The sequence below is a fragment of the Archocentrus centrarchus genome, chromosome 11 (assembly GCF_007364275.1).
Source record: "Archocentrus centrarchus isolate MPI-CPG fArcCen1 chromosome 11, fArcCen1, whole genome shotgun sequence".
Taxonomy (NCBI): domain Eukaryota; kingdom Metazoa; phylum Chordata; class Actinopteri; order Cichliformes; family Cichlidae; genus Archocentrus; species Archocentrus centrarchus.
In genome coordinates this window covers 21,105,776-21,127,937 of record NC_044356.1, presented here as the reverse complement: position 1 = coordinate 21,127,937, position 22,162 = coordinate 21,105,776, and the positions used below count along the sequence as shown (strand labels likewise).

The 22,162-nt window shown below is 39.2% G+C and overlaps 1 protein-coding gene across 1 annotated transcript in view; it reads right to left on the bottom strand.

Annotated features, from left to right (window-relative positions):
• Positions 1-627: 627 nt before the first annotated feature.
• vps50 (VPS50 subunit of EARP/GARPII complex) overlaps positions 628-22,162 on the bottom strand; it is a 111,039-nt gene continuing 89,504 nt past the window's right edge. Inside the window, exons 23-28 of the mRNA XM_030741611.1 lie at positions 15,773-15,921; positions 12,385-12,481; positions 10,283-10,441; positions 6,447-6,568; positions 2,323-2,512; positions 628-2,211 (exon numbers count right to left, since the gene is read on the bottom strand). Coding sequence (XP_030597471.1) covers positions 2,092-2,211; positions 2,323-2,512; positions 6,447-6,568; positions 10,283-10,441; positions 12,385-12,481; positions 15,773-15,921 — 837 coding nt within the window. The 3' untranslated portion in view covers positions 628-2,091. The remainder of the gene's footprint in view (positions 2,212-2,322; positions 2,513-6,446; positions 6,569-10,282; positions 10,442-12,384; positions 12,482-15,772; positions 15,922-22,162) is intronic.

Here is a 22,162-nt window from a genome sequence, read left to right as displayed (position 1 = left end):
AGTTGCTAATTGTTCACCTTCTTCACTTGCATGCTGCTTAAGGGCTCGTCTTTTATATGGAGGACACACACACACACACACACACACACACACACACACACACACACACACACACACACACACACACACACACACACACACACACACACACAGCATTTAGCTCTGTTAAGGAGTAAATGCCTGTGCTTTCAGCCTCCAGCTTTCATTATTATTAGAACAGTGATGTTTTTTATATCAAACCCACCATGAACTGATGACAGGCAAAGCGAAAAGTTATAACTCTAATACAATAAGAAGCAATGAGTCATCATTGTTATAAGTGGATCGGCTCAACCTAATCAGTAGTCTCCCCTGAAATGGAAGGCTGTGGGCTTGTAACCACACAGGAAACCACATTAATTAGTCTGACAGCGTCCTGCTCCTGGCTGACTAAAGCATCATTAGAATGGACAGCGGCACCGCTCAAAGGCAACGCTCATATATTCTGATTAAAGCAACAGTTAATCTACTAAAACTGCTGCAGCACAGAGATTGGAAAGGTTGGGACTTATGATCATGACACCACAAGGATAAAATGAGTAGGAAAAACACACAAACTGGTATTGATTATTAGTGTGTTTATTGTTAGAATCACTGTGGTTCAACCTACAATTCCAACACTGATTATTATTATTATTTTTTTATTTAACATAGTGAACTTGACCTTTAACATAAAATGACAGTTTTAAATATTTGTTTCTGCTTCAGGTGATAAGTCACAACATACTGAGAGGTGATAAATTACAGTACACTTCCAGCAGTTATCATATAAAAACCCAGATAAGACACAAAGCAAGAAATAAATACAGACATTGCTCAAACATTCACATTTACAGTATTCTTCTTGTAATAGCTGCACACAAAATATATATGAAGGTGTATCAAAAACCTTTTTTTTTTTTTCTCTCCACACTTTTAACAGTTAACAACTCTGCAGGTCTGGTCAGGTTAAACTATTGGAGATAACTAAAGGCGGAAGCCTTGGAGAAAAGCTACACACATATCTAGATTTTTAAAAAAATGAGCCAAATTCTACTGCTCAGCAAAAGGCCAAAGACTGAAGTCCAGGATAAGCACTTTCACAAACTCTTCACAAATAATTCCCCACTCAGATATGACAGATGGCAGGCAAACAAATGCAGCTGGTGCAGATATAATCCAATCATATTAATGCTAACTACAGCAATTTATACTACTTTCAGAATCATCATTATATTAGATTTATCTAATTCATTAACAAAACTAACAAAATGCACAAGCGGAGAATCCAGTCAGGCGCCGCAAATACCCCGAAGTGAAATAATCTACAGCAAACATATGGCCTGGAATAAGTCATAGTGAGTGATTAAGGTCAACAGGAACCCCAAACCACTGACTTGTGTGTGTGTGAACACTCAGACAATAAAGGGCTACTGACATTTTCTCATGGGATGTATTTTTCACAAAGCATAACCACATTAAGAAAGTCAGATTTAGCCACTCAGACATTTCCACTGCTTTTTTTCTTTTTCTTTTCTTTTTTTTAATGGAAGAGGGTAGAATGCCACAAACAGCCACATAGTAAACGGACACACCGCATCACACCGAGAGAGCCTGTATTTGTAGCAGTTTATCATCTGGACAAACAAACCCGGGAACAACAAATAGATGTAAGCTGTTGTGGCTGCAGAAAAAAGTCACAAGCTGCATGTTTGTTGTAAGAAAACATGACGGCATGCATTCTGGTCCATATATGCATAGAATGCCTGCAGCATGCTTGGGTGTAAACAGAAGCTTAGCATTTATGTATATCAGCAAGTCAAAAGGTGCATTCAGCTAGCAAGAGTTTATGTTTTTACCATATGAAGACTAGATTAAGAGTTAATTAGATCATTTGGAGTAGCAGAGCTACTGCACAACAGCTCTACTACTACTTTACAGTTTGCTTTAAAAAAAAAAAAAAAAAAAAAGCTTTTAATTTGAAACTGAACACAGTCAATGCTGAGCTACACTCTTGGAGGGTCCACCTCTGTGGGCTGAACGGTATGTGTGAGCTTCCATCGGTGCATTGCTCTATCTCTTGGGTCTGTCAATGTCATCAATGGCCGCCAGAAGTTTCTGGCGAGCCTTTTTGTTTATATGTGAACCAAGACAAACGTTCACCAAGTTGGCTAGCTGCTTCATGGAGTACTCCTACAAAGAAACACAAGGAGTCAGTTTCTCAGAACTTTCACAGAAATGAAAATGTTCACATCTTTGCCTAAAACTTGCAATAAACTCTTTGTCCACCAGCCTGTTTCTCACCCTGTGATTCTTGATGAACTGCTCCATATCATTCTCAGTCAGGTAATAGGCCTTGATATAGGTTTCAACAAACTCCTTATCAGGGATGGGGCGCAGGTCAGTCAGCTTCTCCAGCTTCATTAGGAACTGCTGAAAATCCAGCTGCATCAGGGCTCGGCCCTCGTTGCTGCATTTCTTCACATTAGCATAGCTACGGCGGAGGACAGAGGAGCACAAGGAGAAGGACATTAGCATTGCCCTGAGTATTCAGGTAGAGGTAAAAAAAAAACACACACAAAAAAAAATTGAAGCACACGCAAATTCTGAAAGTGGTCGCTTGCATTCATGTGACCTAAGGGTTATGTTTAACATCCTACATTTTCTACCCTCGTATTCACCAACCGAATATTATCATGCTCAGAAATTCTGCATTGCACTTCTTTAGACCTCTCCCAGCACAGATCACCAAATGTCAGGCAAAGTCTGCATTTCTTAAGTGCTCTGAGTGCACAATGTAGGCAGAATGTAGCTTGCAAACTAAAAATGTCCAGTGAGATATATATAAATATATGTCCTTCCCATTTTTACTTAAATGATGTGATGTTAATTAAACTTAAGGAATGACTCTACTCTGACTTGTCTGGATTCGTAGCAGAAAGCTTTGCTGCAATGCTTTAGAAAATTCTTGTGTTCATTAAGAAAAACTGCTTCAAGTCATCTAGAAAAGTCAAGAAAAATCTTAAGGAGGAGTATCAATGTCAAACTCCACAATCAAGAGACGTGAACGTAAATACAGAGATGCGGGTACAAACCACTGGTTACACCCAAGAACAGGAAGGTAAGATCACTTTGCCAGAAAACATGGACAAGCGCCTGCGCAGTTCTAAAAAAAGTTCGATGTTCCACGCGACCTGTGGTGTCAGTGAAACGTGTGCGGGCCAGAGTGCACATGTATTTCAGCGTGCGCGTCTTTCGGTTTGTGTTTCACGTGTTTACCTGTGAGGACTGCTGCGTACCTGCAGGTCAGCAACGGTGACATCTCCAGTACATTAACACGCCACGCGGCACATCTGCTCTTTGCAAACTCTCTCTGTCTCACACTTCAGCTTTTCTCGCTCCCGTTTCCATTTTCTCCCTCACCTTTCCTCTATCTTTCTCTTATCACCTCTGCTGTCGTTCTCTCTCTCTCTCTTACTTTCTCTTGTCAAGCCTGCCAGAGTTTGGTGGCGAGTGTTTGAGCTGCGGCTCAGAATGCTAACAGAGCTGTTTTTTTTTTTTGTTTTTTTTTGCGAGTCTCTGAGGGGGGACAAGCGCTGGACAGAGAAATTGAATAACAGACTGGGGCAGTCGGAGTACAAACAAATAAATATGACCACTCTATCTCGGTGTGCCAGAGGGTTGGGAGATGTGTGTGTGTGTGTGCGTGTAGAGAGTGTACTCTGAGAACCAGGCAGGCGGTCAGCAACAGCAGCTTAAATTTGCCAAGCATTACAGTGGTAATGGGCCATTTGCTCATTGGAAAGGGTTCAAAAGTTCTCTTACGCAATGAGAGGAAGAGCGCTCAGTAAATGTAAGTAAACATGTTCCCTTTTCTCGGTGGTTGAGGCCAAGGGTTCCACCTGTGCCTCATAGTCAATGTTCTCTCCTTGTCTTTAAAACACTTGGAAAGAACAAAACCACTTAGCAAGGACTTGTTTTTTTTAACCCAAACCATTTTCCCTGGCTTCCATTACAACACGTTCAGCATAACCTGCTTTAGATTTTTAACCCGGCATAACTTTGACGTCAATCGGGGCCCTTTCATATACCCAATAAAATGTGTGTAACTTCACTATAATTGTCAGCTGTTTGTTTCTCGCTTCATCACCGTTCAGCCGGTGTGACTCCGTGCTGCTGTGCATCCAATCTGTCCAATCAGAGGGATTTATCACACCATTGATCTAAAAACATACTTCACACATACGCTCCATGCACGCCTCTGTGTAAAGAGGCAATGGAGACGGAGGTGCTGAGAAAAAACCAAAAGAAAAACACTGACAATCTGTCACCTATCACAACCCATATCTCTCTCTTGCAAGGGCGAAAGTGGTAAACCGCATTACAAGAGATGTGTCAAGAGCATTCTGCAGTTTGTGTGAGTGGCCTGTGTCAGGTAATCCCCTGATGGGCATTTGGTGAGGCTGCAGAGATGCGACTGCCAACATGAGGAGAGACGTTGGCAGGATTTTAGAGTGGTTTTCTCAGGGGATCCCTCCAAAGGAACCAGACAACACAGTTTTGTGTATGGTAGGTAATTTTCTCTGCTCTTCCCGGCGCTTTGACAACATGCTTTGGAAAGAATTTTCTTTTTTAAATTTATGACGTGCAGATGTTTAAACTGGGGAGCAAACACAGAACGAAATAAATAAAGACAGACTAATTCTCTTGAGAAGTGTGAGCCTCAAATCATTTAGGCAATATCTCAGGTCATAACACAAACTGAGTGGCACTATTGATGACTGTAACTTCAGAGTCAAAAGATCAGTTTTAAGTAGAAAAGGCTGCTAAAAGCATTGAAGAAAAACTGTTACAGATTAAAATACTCTGGGAAGAGGTCAGTGTGACATGAAAGATATTTTCAAAAGAAATTCCACCAGACCCAAAGCTGTTTAGACTTGGTTTCTATCCAGAAGAACAAAGTTGTAATAAAAAAAAAATAAGCAGATTGATGAACCTCGGTTTTTAAGTCAGAAAAGATTTTGGGAAAAGAAGCTCGATCACTAAACGTTATGCACTATGTAAGACAGACGATGCCAAACCTACCACTAGAAAGAATGGTACATTATGGATATGGAAGGACAAACAGGAAATGTTTGAAATTTTTCTTCTTTCACTCAGTGTCTCTATTTTGAGGTTTGTCGGGGATGTGGATCAGATTTTTTTGGACTTGGCAGAAAGGTTTTTGTATTGTTTTGAATTTAAACAGTGAGTGTCCTTTTGTTCTGGCAAAGACATTTTTGAGAAGGCGGATAGCTGCAGTGGTTCAGCACTGCTGCCTCACAGCAAGAAAGTCTTGTGTTTGAATCCACTGGCCACCTGGGGCCCTTCTGTGTGGAGTTTACATCCTCTCTCCAGATGCTCTGGGCCCAAACACATGCATGGGTTTGGAAAATTGGCATTTCTAAATTAGACATGTGACCTGACACTGAGAAAAATTTGGGTGTGAATGCTTTTCTAAAGTCAGTGTTTTAAAAGTAAAACTGCCCTGTACTTAGCCTGGCTACACTACTGTCATAAATAATTCATAAATCTAACGTGAAGATTGAGCAATCTCGAGCATTTTATTTTACATTTCATTCCTCCTGGCAGTGCACAATCATCCAGCATTAATTCCATTGCCTTGCATTCACAAAGATGTCCTAAATAAATCTTTAATACCAGGATTTTTGCTGGCTTAGGAAGGGCATTGTGGGGATTTGGGAAATCTGCTACACAAGCACAACTGGCCCATTTAAAGTTCAAGTATTGATTGTTACCTTTTTTGACAGAAATCTGTGCATTTTCCTAATATTTCTAAATAACTGACAAACAAAAATGTATATTATGATTAAAGCCAGTAAAAAGTAATAATAATTCTTTTGTAGTAATAATATTCTACAAAAAAAAAAAAAAAAAAAGGCTTCGTTTTCACACAAGATATTTGGGTAGAGAGACAGTGAAAGTCTTCTGCAGATGGCAGCCCAGCTCAAACTGGGATGTGACTTGTTTCTATAGCTATAAGGAGATGGTTGCTGCCAAGGGCAAACAGTCTGTAGTGCTTTTTGCTGGAGTGAATAAAAAGTAAAGTAGAGAAACTGAGTGACAGACTTGCCTCAACCCTCGCTGCCACTGTTACAGGGTACTTTTACTGTGATTAGATGTGATAATAGAGAACAGCCTTTCCATAAAGCAGGATATGACTCACAGACAGACTGCAGTGCATGGCTTTGAGTCAGTGCTCCATACAGATGGTAAGACGGGGAAATATGCACAAAAAGAGAATGTGCTTTTGTATTTAAGGTTTAAGAATAATTCACAGTAAGTGACGAAGAAAAAGCTTTGGCAGCAACTTCACGCCCTGCACGTACTGTACTTGTTGCTGAAGAGCCGTGTTTTAACTTTCTTACCCCTCAACAAGAGTCCTGTTGGCCAAACGGATGCAGTGCTCCCACAGGACGTTGGACACAGGCAGGGGGATGCGCACATGTCTGGAAACTTCACCCAGCCGCTTGTTGAATTGCTCAAACTCCTGATGATGTGGGGGGAGAAAGCAAAGGTGGAAACATTCCCTTGAGTACAATACAATGCAGCAGAAAAATCAGTGGGCTTTTACAAAAGAAGAAAAAGTATGTCACTGATAAAACATTACTTTCATAATAACATAAACATTAAATATAAAGAATATATGGGTTAAAAAAACCTGGCATTTTATTTACTACAGCTACATTTTTTTTTAAACAGGACACATGCTACTGAGGGACATTACATTATCAGATGATCAGATCAGATTCCATGTCAGTCCATCAAATGCCTCCCACCTGAGCATCACAGATTTAACAGAAACGTGTTCCTTCTAAAAAATATGTTAAACCATCAACCTGATTTAAACTGTTTTAAAGAATATGTATACAAAAAAATATGTATATGTTTTAAAGAATATGTATACAAAATCTCAGCCCCCCCTACGTGGAAAATTTTGGTTTCTACAGGCCTCCAAATCTGCTGTCAGAGATCAGGCAGACAAATAATTTCGGGACTTCAAGCATCCATCGTTCTATGTTAACTTGAGCTGCTACACTCTCGAGAACCCATATTCATCGAGCCATAATACCAAAAAATTTCAAGTACCAAGCATAAGTAGTTTTCCAGATAATGGAATTCTGAAATGGCCCCTTAACACAATGATACTAGAAAAAACATCTCAAAACACCACTAGCTTTGTCCCTTAAAGCACCTGAAATTTCGCATAATTCTGTCATGCTCTAGTTTGTTTTAATTTGATGAATTGTGATTGGATGACCCTGCTGGTTTCCAACTGGAAGACACAAACAAAATAAAAGTCTTGATGAGCAACTCTGCAGGGATTTCCTCTGATTCTGTCTTACACCTTCCTTCATGGAGTCACCTGAAAAACCTGATTATAAACTATGAGGAAGGAACAGAGTTCGCGTTCTCCTGTAAGTCAGTTTAAATGATACACCTTAAACAGTGACATAAATAACACACATTCATTAAGGCTAAATTATTAGTTTTTCACCAGTGTAAGTAGGCACCAGGATGTGTGGGTTTCTTTGCTGCAACTCTACTTTAACAGAGCTAAGTTAATAATTCTGCCGTCTGGACCGATGGAAGCAAAGCATCCTGACAAACAGTAGTGAAGATTGTGGGGGCTGCATACATGGAGCTGTCAAGCCACAAATCATGAGTAAAAACAAATCAGTTGTGCGCCAGTGAATACTACACTCAGGTTTGACAGCATCCCAAGATGAATGCAAACTCTAACCGCATGTTAACAGTCATCACGCCATGGCTGTGAGTGCCATGTTCTGATGCTTCTTGTCTGTAGCCATAAAAACTCACACAGATGGGCATTCCAGTTATGCAGATCAGCATCTAAAATGCATTTCTGATTCATTGTATGCTATTGCTTCTCAAAAACAGACTGCAGTATCCAAATACATAAATGCAGCTGAAGAATTGCTATTTTTATATAAGCATGTGTATGAAATGTATATGCATGTCTGACAACTTTAAATTGCATCAGACTAAAAAAAATAAATAAATAATTAACCTGAACTTGAAGGCATGGTCCCATTAATTTTACACACAGAAATGAAATGTTATTCATTCACAGCCTCACAATAGCTTCTGACTTAAGCATTTTGTCAATGATGTCATTCTGACGCTTCGGCATGTCTTCGCCACTTTATATGCAAATAAGTGCCATTGTTGAATGCAGGGATCAACCTGAATTCATGAATAAAATATTCCTGTGTGTGCACAGTACAAGAGCACACTTGTTTCAATTACATAACACAACCCATATGCATTATGACCGTCTGACAAGATGATGGGAGAGGCTATTAGCACCTGATGGAAAAGTACATGAATAAACGATGTCTGTCCATCTCAGTGAGGCATTTAAACCAAGGCCGCTGAGTGATTTCTCCTCAGGCAATGCAAGCTTATAAGCTAAATTAGTTAAGCTTACATGCAGAACAGCTACTGCCAGAAAAGGATCAGTGGGACATTTGTGAATATGAAAAGGGTGAGACAGAGTTCTTCTTTCATAACTAAAAAACTTGAACTGTGTCTGAACGACTCTACTTATCTAGTTCAACGATACCTGTGTGAGTCACTGTAGGTTAACAACCAGCCTGATTGGCTGTTTGCTGTACTACAGTATGTATGAGGGTTTTGCCTTGGCTTGATGCTGGTCTGTTAATGATTTCACACCACAGCGATCCCCTCCCGCCTTTTTTTGTCTTAGCCTCAGAAGCAGGAAAAATCTGTGTCCTTTCCCTGCCATGCAAAGTTTATAAAGAATAAGCAGTCAGCATGTGTAAAGACACATTTAGGAGAAACTTTCTAATTCCAAAAATACTTCTGGGACTGGTGAGCTCAGATTTCTTTAACAAAGCTGGAAACTTGAGGAGAGATCTGCATTTGGCTCTTAACAGCTCACCCATATAATAAATTATTCACCCCATCTCAAATAATTGATATTAAAGGTCCCTAAATTAACTTCGAGTCAAGAAGGGGAAAGATGACCTTCACAGTTTTAGACTTTCAAAGAATACGGGCTAATACTTAGTGTACTGATGGAAGAAGGAAAACCCAACTTATACTTTATGAGTACAACAAAGAAATCATGTGGAGAAAAAATGCCCGCTAGATAAAAGCAAATTTAATACAGCTGCTTTGTGTACTGTGGATACTGCATGACACTGAGAGGACACAGTATCTGTTTGGGAAAAGTAATAAACACTGCGATCTTTGTGAACTGTTCTTTTCTATAAAATACAAGCCTTGTTTTTTAACAGAGGCTGATCAGTATCTTAAGAATCAACACAATGACTAAATACTGCATACAAAGCAGTTAGAACTGCTTGTAAAATGTAATGTATTGGTTTGTCCTGGCAGAAAAGAAAAGCAGCTGCATACAGGCTGACGCCACACAGGCGCCAAAGTTCAGTGACATGGCAGCAGGTAACTTTACAGAGCACTTTACTTTCAGCTCATTGTTTTGGTTTTCAGTGCAGCCCCCTCACTGCTTTGGTTTTTCGCCGCTTCCACCCGTCGTCATAACTGCAGCAGCAGCAGGAAGTCGATTTCAGCGAAAAATCTCTGAGAAATGCTGCAGTTAGCGACAATGCTAGTAACTAGCTGGTTAAAGAGTAAATGTCAGACTTAAATATTCCATGTTCATTAAATGTCTCCCACCTGCCCGTCTCAGATCTACCTGAAAAATTTCCACTTCTAAACAGCAAAAGTTCACATAAAAAAATTTAAAAAAAAGACCACCACATATTTACCACACCACAATTTTAACAGAAACATGCTCTTTCTAAAAACAAAAGAAAAAAAAGCAGATTTGGTTTTGGTGCACGGTGTCACACCTGGGAAATATCACACTGAAGTTGGATGAAAACACTTTTTTTTTTTTAATTTTAGCTTTAATATGTGTGAAACCATTCACCTGATTTAGACTGTTTTGAAGAACTGGAATTTCTGCAGGCAAATCTGAGATGGTCAGATGGGAAGTTTTGTTTTTTGTTAGTTTTTTTTTTTTTTATTTGATGAATTGAGATGGAATGACCCCATGCACTTGACCTGTGCAACATTGTATATGCTTGTTAACATGTTCACCGTAACATCGTTAGAGCTTGTTTTTTTTTTTTCCAACAATAGGCCAAAAATAAACTACAGTAACATCCAACATTCACATTTCTTATTCAGTTACCTTTAACAAGACATCCACATATACATTGTGCTGTGACATTATCTCCCTAATGTCCCACTTAACTCCGGCCATCATGAGCAACATTTGTTCATAGTCGATGGCCTTGGCTGCCACGATCCAGTAAATTGGCTTCCGCAGTTCACTGGCTGTAGACACCGTCTGAGTGCAGGAAGGAAGGATAAATATATGTGGGTAAGCAAGTCGTTATATTCAAGATATAGAAAATCCAGGTATTCTGCAGGAAGAACAATGTCATAGATTTAAGTTTCCAACCAGTGAAATCAGGACATGACATTCATTTGACGTTTGGGCAAAACACACCCGTCTATATCTGAATAACTCAAATGTCAAGTGGACAAAGAAAAATGGAAAGTCGTCTGCGTGGGTTTAAGTGACAGACTATTTTCATTTTTATAGACTGACAACAGGACTGAACACTGGGCTGTGCTCATTTGTTTTTAAAGAAAACAAAAGGGCACAATTACAATTAAGCGAGTGAATGGAGGTGGAAGGGGAGCACATCAGTAACAGTCACACATTTTACATTATGCCTTAATTGCTGTATAAGCGAAAACTAAAAGAATTAAAAAAATAAATAATTTAAAATTTTGTATTTAAGTGCAAGCTTGGAAAAACAATCTACATGTCATCTAGTTATTCCCTATATTGCCAAAAGTATTCACTTGTCTGCCTCCACACACATATGCACTTGAGTGATATCCCATTCTTCATCCATAGGATTTAATATGATGTGGGCCGAACCTTTGCAGCTATAACAGCTTCAACTCTTCTGGGAAGGCTTTCCACAAGGTTTAGGAATGTGTTTATGGGAATTTTTGACCATTCTTCCAGAACTGCATTTGTGAGATCAGACACTGATGCTGGATAAAAAGGCCTGGCTCACAGTCTCCGCTTTAATTCACCCCAAAGGTGTTCCATCAGGCTGAGGTCAGGACTCTGCGCAGGCCAGTCAAGTTCTTCCACACTAAACACCAAAGTCCTTATGGATCTTGCTTTGTGCACTGGTGCGCAGTCGTGTTAGAACAGGAAGGGGCCATCCCCAAACTGTTCTCACAAAGTTGGGAGCATGAGATTGTCCAAAATATTTTGGTATGCTGAAGCATTAAGAGTTCCTTTCACTGGAATTAAGAGGCCAAGCCCAACTCCTGAAAAACAGCCCTGCACCAAAATCCCCCCTCCACCAAACTTTACTCTTGGCACAATGCAGTCACACAAGTACTGTTCTCCTGGCAGCCGCTAAACCCAGACTCGTCCATAAGATTTCCAAACGGAGAAGCATGATTCATCACTTCGGAGAACACGTCTCCACTGCTCTAGAGTCCAGTGGCGGCGTGCTTTACACCACTGCATCTGTTGCTTTGCATTGTGCTTGGTGATGTAAGGCTTGGATGCAGCAGCTCAGCCATGGAAACCCATTCCATGAAGCTCTCTATGGACTGTTCTTGAGCTAATCTGAAGGCTGCATGAAGTTTGAAGGTCTGTAGCGATTGACTCTGCAGAAAGTTGGTGACCTCTGCACCTCTGCTGACCCCACTTTGTGATTTTACATAGCCTACCACTTTTTGGCTGAGTTGCTGTTGTTCCCAATCGCTTCCACTTGGTTACAATACCACTAATGGTTGACTGTGGCACATTTGGTAGCGAGGAACCTTCATGACTGGACTGGTTGCACAGGTGGCATCCTATCACAGTACCACACTGGAACTCACTGAGCTCCTGAGAGCAACCCATTCATTCGCAAATGTTTGTGGAAGCAGTCTGCATGCCTAGGTGCTTGGTTTGATACACCTGTGGCCATGGAAGTGATTGGAATACCTGAATTCAATGATTTTGATGGGTGAGTGAATACTTTTGAAAATATAGCGCATCTGACACATGAATCAATGACAAATAATAAAAGCAGTCCTATCAAATCTCAGTCTTCCAAGAGGTTAAAATAAATGACAAAGCATTTTCTACAGCTGCAGATGATGTTCGCTATGACCCAACAGCTGTAGCTGACAGTGATGACATGATTAGTTACTGTAATAACTGAGGCGTGTGCCCTGAGAGAAGGTATAACTGTATAAAGCAAACGATACCTGGGAATAAAACTGTTGTAGGAAAGGCTTCTTGGCTGCAGGCATCATTGTGTCCAAGTGGGACTGCAAGGACTCAAACTGCTCTGCCAGAAACACACTGAGAAACCAAAGAGAAACAGCATTTAAATTCTGGGCATAATACATGTTCTGAATCACTCTGTTTGTGGCACACAAGAAAAGGCAATTACAGTGTGTTATTTTTGCATTATTTAAGAATGACAGATCTATTTACAAAAGCTCATATCACTATTGAATTTTGATTTCATGGGCTAAATTGGAGTAACTGCCGATTAGAGAGAGCAGATCGGGTTCTTTACAAAACATCACTTTATATCTTTATCATTATTCTGGAACATGTGAACTGAATACTCGATCAGTAAAACAACCCTAAAAGAACAACCTCTCTTTTTTGTTTTTTCAACTCCCCAGATTCTTCTGATCTGTTAATTTGAGCAAGTCGGGAGATTAAGACTGTTTAACTGTACAGTTTGATGTTAGTCATACAAACTTAAACCCTGTGGGCATATTCTGTGAATTTCTAATGCATTCCGTGCTGTTCAAGCAATCTCATTTCTCTTCTTGCTGATCACATTTTGATGAAATGAATAATAAAATGATCAGATTTGAGGATTCTCGCCACTTCAAAGATTGGATCAGTGGTAATTTTGTTGGAAAAACCTCTGACTTCTAAATCTTTCAGTCTCACCCCTCAAGGTAAAGTATTTATGCTCGACAAATCAAGCAGCAGTTCTATTTTTTATTTATTATTATTATTATTCTTTTACAAGGAATGGATTTTAATTATCTTTGAAAAACACTCAGACTAAAAGGAGGCAGAGTGAGAAATACAGGAGAGGAAAAAGAAGAAAAAAAAAAATCAATGCATACATAACTAATACCCTCTTTCCACTCTGTATCCAGCACTGACTAAATAAAGACCTCTTGACTCGGGCAGGATCGATGGCTCTGAAGTGTTACAGTACATGAAATAAAAACTGAGTGAGCATGTTTAAGAGGGCTGAAGTTCAGACTTGAATCCTGACTTTAACAAGGGTCATTTATTAAAGCACAGCAAGTCTCCAAAGAGCTCTTTTAAACAGTTTTGAGTCAGCAATAAAGATTAGAGAATAAAACAGGAGAAAACGACTTAATCAGAGTAAGATATAAGCCCCGTGTGAGGCCTCCACAGTCTTGTGCTGTCCCTTGAACCCTGTTTGGTTTTGAAGAGTCATCCTTAGACCTGCAGACACCCCTCACTGGGAACAAAAGCTAACCTGTTATTAGCTGATACACAGTGTGGGGGTTTTGGAGAAAGATCGGAAAACGAAAGTTCTAAGGCCACAGAAGTGACATGCATTAAAGGCACAGCTCACTTACTGAATAAACTCAAAACATGCCCGTGTTTAATTCTAGTCTAATGATATAAACCAATAAATATTGTTTGAGCACACAGTCTTTTAACCTGCTCCCTACTGGAAGCAGAGAACTTCAGAACTGCCTTAATTCTTCATGGCACAGGTTCAACAAGATGCTGGGAACATTCCTCAGAGATTTTGGCCCATATTGACATGAAAGCATCACAAAGTTGCTGCAGATTTGTTGGTTGCACAACAACGTTGTGAATCAGAAGAAGGGAACACTTTCCTTAAAAAGAGACGGACATGTTCAACAAAATAGGCTGTGGGATTTAAACGATGCTGAGTTGGTACTAAGGGACCCAAAAGTGTGCAAAGAAAATATCTCCCACACTCTTACACACCTGAACCATTGATACAAGGCAGGATGTAGCCATGCTTTCATGTTGTTTGTACCAAATTCTGACCCTACCATCTAAATGTTTCAGCAGTGACACCCGGTGTGGTCTTCTGCTGCTGTAACCCATCTGCTATTTTCTCCTTTTCAGACCACTCTCTGTAAACCCCAGAGATGTTTGTGTGGGAAAATCCCAGCAGATGAGCCCTTTCTGAAATACTCAGAAGAGCATCATTTAACATTAATAAATTAACACTAGTTCACACAAAATTTATACCTTCTAACTAAATCTATATGTAAAACATTGCATTACATTCTGTTTTAAATTAATATCTCAACTTTTTTTTGGGAAGTGTTTGTAAATACCACACAGAATCCAATGAATGAATCCAGAACACATTTGGGGTTTTTTTTTTTTTTTTTTTTTTTTTCACAGAGAAATGAAAATCAGATTAAGGTGAGCTGGAACAGATTGTGTTTACCTCAGCAACATTATGTGCCGTAGAGGAGAGAGAGGAAAAAAAAAAATAATTAAAAAATAAGCACACACTGCAGTTCACAGTTATCTGATCACGCTTGTATAAATGCAACACCTGACCAGCAGCAAGAAGGATGAACAACAGATGGTCAGTTTGCTGAGCTTTTAGCTTTGATTCTTCTCACAAGTCACTGGTATGTTCACTTACATGTTTTTTCTCCCTAAGATTATGTTTGAAATGGGATAGGCTGAGGATGCAAGAAGTGCTAAAAATACACACCAATGTTAGTTGCCGTTTCTCACACTATTTATGAACTTCCTTTAAACTTTACCTGCACTTTAGCCGTTTTACTTCCATTATTCTTTAGAGCTTGTTGCCTGCTTCCAAAACATGAAAACCTTTTTGTGAGACAGTGTGATCCTATTCAGCGTTTTGGCAACAGTGTTGTCAGAGCCTTTGGTTTACAGACTTTCATTATGAAGCTGTTGTTGTACAGTGCAGACCTCTGAGGATCCGAGTGCTGTCAGCACTGATGATAGCTTGACCTAATTACGTATGAGGGCACCGCTGTGTAGTGTGAATGTAACAGAGTAAGACAGAGAGGGAGAAAAAACACAGAGAAGAAGAGCAGAGAAATAGATTGGTTACTGAGTGACCGATTGCAAGAGTTTAAAACATATCAAATTAGAGAAAGAAAGAAAGAAATTATTTTAGGGGCTCTAAAATAACTCTTTGTGCAGTATGTGTGCGTGTGTGGGTACGTGCGTGTTGACACACAGCAACACATGGCAGGCAGGGCTAATCTTTGCTGGCCAGCGTGTGGAAAACTGTGTAATGACATTATTGCCATCTTGACATGAGGCAGTGAGCGAGAAGCAGCCTCTATAACCTGATCAAACGGAGTGCTTTGATGAGCACAACTGTCAAGTTACAGCACGCTGCCAGGACACACAAGCGATGACATAAAACAAGCCCTAATGTCAAAATCACTAGATTAAACAGATGAGTGTGTTCTTTAACTGTATCAGAGGAATTATGTTCAATGTTCAACTGGAGATGTGGTAACATGAAACCACATTTCTTATTGGTTGAAATAATGCATTATTTAAGGAATACTATAATATAGCGTGCAAATGCTTCCAGTAGTGTGTGCTTACAGAGACTCAGTAGCCACCACCCTTTGTGCCAGCCCGTAGAGAGTCCCGCTTTTAGTGAGGACCACCAGCTGGCTGAGATGGGGGCTGGGTACCTTCTCCTTCCTGTCCTCTGCTGGGCCGTGCACTCCCGCATTCTCCCCGACAGCCTCCTGAAAGAAACGCAGACGGACAGGTGAGTCAGCATGCTGAGAATTCAGAAATGCATATTCGATAAATTCTTGCCTTTAGAAAACTACTGTAACACACACACGCGACATTTTAATATTATCTGAAGCAGCACAGAAACAAGTGCAATCATTTTCCGTGCTAATTGTGATTTTCTGTGTTGGTGTCCATTGTCCTACAGTTAATCTAACATAAGAGCAATTTAGACACATTGTTGTAGGTTTGCAGAATCTGAAATTAAATCGACCTTGTGGAACCCAGTCACAGCCGAAGCCCACACACAGAAAAGTTCTGCTGACCAAACACTCCTGAAGCAGTCGCATTTATTGTTCTTCTGATACATTCCACTACACCTTTCCATTTATCACTCCTTTTATCCTTTCATTTGAGAAACTACTGATACAGAACAAAAAAGATTTCAACCCGACTCCCTTCCAATCAATCACAATAATCTGCATCTGCATAAAATGCCATGACTTGGTGGCATAATGTATTATGTTGACATGCAGAACTTACTCTGTACTCTGTAACTGCAAAGCCCCCAGAAACAGCTTCTGGCAGATCAATAGCAATCACACAGGTAATGAACAAATGGGAGCCATTAATGCAGCACCGTATCGTCCACTTACGTACTGCTGGCCAGTGCAGCCTGGGTCTAATATTCTGTACAGCACTCCTATTCCAGACGAGCAGTGGAAAGCTTTTATAACTAAGATCCTGCCAAGCAGTCAAAGCAGAGACAAACTGTTGTGAGCATAAAGATTAACGAGTAAAAGTAAAGCAAATGGTTACATCACTTCCACTTCATCCAAAAAAAAGATGGTAAGAATTCTTAAAATGTCAAATCCTGTCTGATAAAAGACCTTCATGCCACTACTTTATTATCACTGATAATAGATTAAAAAAAACATTCAATAGCAGTAGGCAAATAATCAGCTCTGAAATGAAACCGTGTTTTACACAGAGTGACGTGGATGGTTTTAAAATGCCAGCAGCAGCTAAAATAGGTGATAACAGCCCAGCGTACGCACTGCTGCAAAAATGCACAGAATGCAGCTCTGTGGACAATTTATGATTCAGACCAGTAGGAGCTATGCTGTCTCCATCGAAGCGATAACTTCAACCTTTTTACAACCTCCAACTTTTCATTCTGCATTCAATCAAACCCGCAGTGTTGACAAAAACATCGTCAGCCTGAAATTGATTCGGTGAGATTAACATTTGATCTATATTATTTTATAGTCGTAGGGATCTGATGGTTACCCTACGGAGACTGTAACATATCGCTCACAAGAGCCGCTCAAAATAAACTGTTAGGAACACAACTGAATTGAACTGAACACTCCTCAGCACAGACGGCAAAATTAAACAAGCCTTGAATAACTCAATAAGTCTCACATTACTCATCACATTTTTGTTAGTGATTAATAGATCAGATAAAATGTTTTCCTAAATAATTCAACCAGAATTAAAAATGGATTGGAAATTTAAAAAAAAAAAAAAAAGTTTTTTCAACTTTTATTGTATAATTCACTAATGGCACATTTCCTTCTTCGGCAGTGTCCACAACCAAAAAGCTAAAAGACAGAGGAGTGCAAAGAATACACACTGATATTTTGTTAACAAAAAAACTTTCTTTCCTTTGGCAAGAGGCTGCAGAGCGTTCAGCAAAGCACCCACACTTTGGCCTGAATACAGCTGATCTTGCTGCGACTGCTGTTATTCTAAACTCAGGGAATTGAAAGAACAATTTTAGCCCCGAGTCAAAGATGCGGTCTTCTTTTACTTAGTAATTGAATCACATATTTAATTTAATTCTTTTAAGGTTTATACATGCTACTCTTGTTTCTGAGTTTGTATAAGTACATCTGCTGCAGTCTGCTGAGCAAACCTCTTATTGTCACTGATGTCTGAAATTCTTAGTTTTTTTTTAAAATAAAGCCATTTTATCAACAATGCCTTTGGATGAAGCTGAAGAAAAACAGTCTACTTTTAACCTTCTTATAATATCATAATAATCTACTTTAAACAGATACAATGTCATCTTGAACACCGCAAAGGGTTAAAGTCGCTACAATGAGCACAGTTGTCAGCATTTTAAGCACGTCCCTGCACATAAACATGACAAATGCGTAATGGTTATGGAGTTAATCCAGAAAGGCCATTACTACCCTTTTCAAGCTACAACAAATGACGCTAACATTTGGAACATGATCATAAAAAAACACTGTTGCGCTGCAGTGGCTGCCAGCCATTTTTACATGCGATGTGCCAGTTCCAACAGGAACTTGCGCACAAACATGTAAATACACAATAAATGTTCCCAGAAAATAAAATGAAAAACGGTCGTGTTTTTTTTCGTTGTTGGTAACACATCATATCATATATCTTATCAGCAGCTGGTGCCACACTATGGTCAAAACATGAATCTTCACTTGTACTCTAAATGTAGCTGCTTTCTCTTTCTGGTGTATGAGAGCTTTTGAATTCTAAATCTTTGACTAGTTTATTCTTTTATATCTGCTTCTGTAGTGCTGGGAACACTGTACTCACAGGGGGGGGTGTCTAAAAGGATTTTCAGTATAAAGAAGCAGCATATCATCATGGAGAAAAAAAAAAAACACCTCTTTATATGTAAGCCAGCTTTCCAGAGAGAAGGAAGCAGGATGAGGACTTTTGCCAGTCAGAACATAAACAAATCTACAGGTTAAACACAGGTTAATAGAAGAAGAAAAAAAAAAAGAACATTACTACTTATGCATTCAGAGTTTATTCTCTTTCTAAAATTACAGTCTTTCCGATTAAAAGTGCTGTATTACAGTAATGCCAATAATTGCACACTCTCCTTTGAATAAATAAAGCTTGAGCTGCATTTGTCTGACGTGTTTTGGTCTATTTTTAATGACTCCACATGATGTTTGACCTTTTGTGTATTGTGCCTTTTCAGCATAAACACAGGCTTCTGAAAGACATTTGGGAGAAAAGTTGCATTTATTTTTCAAATTCATATGACTCTGCAGGGATCCTCCAGGTAAAAGCAATGGCTGGACTGAAAAGAAAATCGGGTGGGGGGGTGTAGGCAAACAACATCGATGACATTTAGGAATTTATGCATGTGGTTTTCAGAATCTACAGTACAAATATAATCAGGAAAGTGGGACAAGCTTGGGCAGCTTCTGACAACCTCACCAGGGCTTAGGGTAAAATACCCCCAAAAATGTGATAAGGATCAGTCTCCCTTGACGCCAGTGTTTTCTGGTTTATATGTAAGATGCTTGATCTATTATCATTACACGCTCACAATAGCAACAGTATCTGATTGTGTGTAAGAGCAATAGACATGATTTCCCAGTGTTACTGCCCTTTAGTAGCCCTGAATATTTCAAGCCATTCTCAGGCGATACGCATACAAATCATGGCTGATACTTAGAAAATCATTTAGCGTGATAATATAATGGATACAAACAGATGCATATAATCAAAATGCATCTGCCATGTTTCCAGACAACAGGAAGCTTATTTCTTTCCAAGAAGTAATTCATACAAATGACAGATTGCACTTCTCCGCTCTTTTATTATCTTAATCCAGCAGACTTTGCTTGTTTTTTTGGGGGGTTTTTTTGTAAGTAGCTATGCTTGTTTTTTCCCTCAAACACATCCTATTACTGGCATTTTCACCTGTCTGCAGTCGCCTCTGTGTCACACTGAACGAGTTTGTGACAAAGCTTTCATTCAGACACAGTGATACATGATGCTCTTAGCAGGGGCTGGAATCATCAGATTTATCAGAAAACAGATACAAATACAACTTATCAATTCATTATTATAATGGCAGCAACTCGAGTCGTCATTGTGAACTCTCTGTAATCAAGTGTAGTGTAACTCGCTTTTTATTTGATATACTTGGCAATAAAACCGAAAAACAATGAGGTTTTCACTTTTATGATGGCACTCAAAATGACAAATGCTTTAGATAGATAAAAATAAAGTAACGCCATGTGCCTGCTGCATTGCCAAGTATGAGCGAAAGAATGCCATATTGGACAAATTAAGAGTCAGTGATAGATTTTTCAACGTCATACGAGGGGCTGAAGGAAGGGGGGTGGGGGGGGGGGGGGGTAGATCTTTCCATATAGCATGACTTATAGGGAAGGGGTCATACTTCATTTGATTCATATCCTGCAGCTGCTGAACGCATTTAGGAAGAGTTTAGATTTTTGTCTGATGTCCCACTGAGACAAATAGTGAAACTGCATTTCACTGCAAGTGTAGACGATGTAGACCAAGAATACTCCTGCAAAATGACAGGAGGCCAGGAGCCCATTAATAAATAATATTTACCTGACAAAAATGAATAAATAGTCAAAGTTCCATAACTCATCTTTCTTTCCTATTTTCCAAATACCTCAACCTATTAATGACATTCACTTGGCATAAAGAACTGACTAGACTTATGTGGCTGATAAATATTATATTTTACTGCATTTGACAACTACTTATGCGTTTTAATTGCTAATGCTTTGAAAGGCTTCATATAAATTAAAAATATCTGGAACCCCTTAAATCCATTTTGATTAAGAAATTTAATAAATAAGCTGTCATGTGATGGCGGGCCTGATTTGGTATGCAAACCATTTTTTAATTATCATTGATCATTTTTGGTCCGTGGCAATTTTCACCATTTACTAAAAGATGAATGACTCGTACATTTTTTGGGGTACTAATAATTAAGAGCAGTGTTTCTCCAACCTGTGATACATCTGCTGTTTCCAAGGAGTAAATAGAAAGATTACTTTAATCATTATTACTGTTAATGATTACTAAAATACAAAATGTCTCCACTGTGTCATTAGAAAAAAAAGGGAGTCCATCCAGTTAGAAAATGTAAAAATGTAGAACACTGCTACATAGACACAACTAAAAGATAACTAAAGAACTCGATTAGTCATACTGCTAAAAAATGACAGAAGGAAAAAGTGTTATGAAAGAGTTTTAGTAGCAACAGGCAAGAAAGTTATGTAACGCTAAAATAATGGATAAACAAAAAGCACTCAGAGAGCGCAAACTGCCGCCAAGGCAGCTCCGTCTCTGGACAGTATTTACTTTTAAGGGAATAGTGTTGTATTTTCTGTATTTTCTTTGCTCTTTTTAATGTACTTTAAGAAGTTTGCATTGCAGTTAAAAACAAGTGCAAAGTACTTTGACGTCAGATCAATCTACTGACCTTGAAGGAGAGCTCAGAGGTCAAATGTGATATATTTTAAATCTTAATACAGTACTTTCTATATGTTGACAACACCTACTAACACTTGTAAGAATCATAGTTTCTAAGTTTGACCAATAAATCATTAAGCTGACCTTGAAGACCTTGGTGGATGAAAGTCAAATTTTAACTGACTGTTAACATAACCTCACTCTACACCCCTACAAAGTTTTATCAGAATTCATTCAAAACTTTTCAAGCTATTGAGTTTGCACACAGACCGACATGTGCAGGTGCGCGCACACACACACGCGCACGCGCACACGCACACGCACACGCCCTGCCAAAAACAGAACCCCCTCGACAGAAGTAATTATGTATTGAAAATATACATTTATCCTTTTGCGTTACCTGCATTAATTCTACACTAAATAAGGTTTAGTTTTATTCTCTAACAATAAATAATACAGAGCCAATTTATTCTTTCTTTCTCCTTCACTATGAGAAAGAGACGAGCAGAGGTCGGACAGATAAAAAATGAACACACATCTGCTGCTTGCCAGTTGTGAGATGCTGCATTAAGTTAATTATAAAAACTATTTGAATTATTCCCTCTGTGAAAAAAAATGTGTTGTGAGGATCCAAGAATGGTAAAGCAGCTCCGCCGTGAAAGCCTGAAATTGCATTTATTGCAGTTGTCACAGCAGTCTTAAAGTCAGAGCCAAAGGCTGAGTACACACTGTTCACTGAGAAGATTTTCACAAAGCACATGACTTTACAGAGGACATTTTTACATTTCCTGAGGCAGCTTTCTTTCTATTCAGCTGACATAAGTTTGGATACGCTTGTTTTCATTTTTCAGTGTGAAGACATTCATCTGAGAGTATGGATGTAAATGATCGCTGAGATCTGACTGTTTAACCTGGGAAACTGGAACACAGGAAGCAAATATATCATCAATCAGAGCAGGAAGCGCTGGCAAACAAAAGAAAAATGCAGCATGGAAAGTTATTTCCACTGAA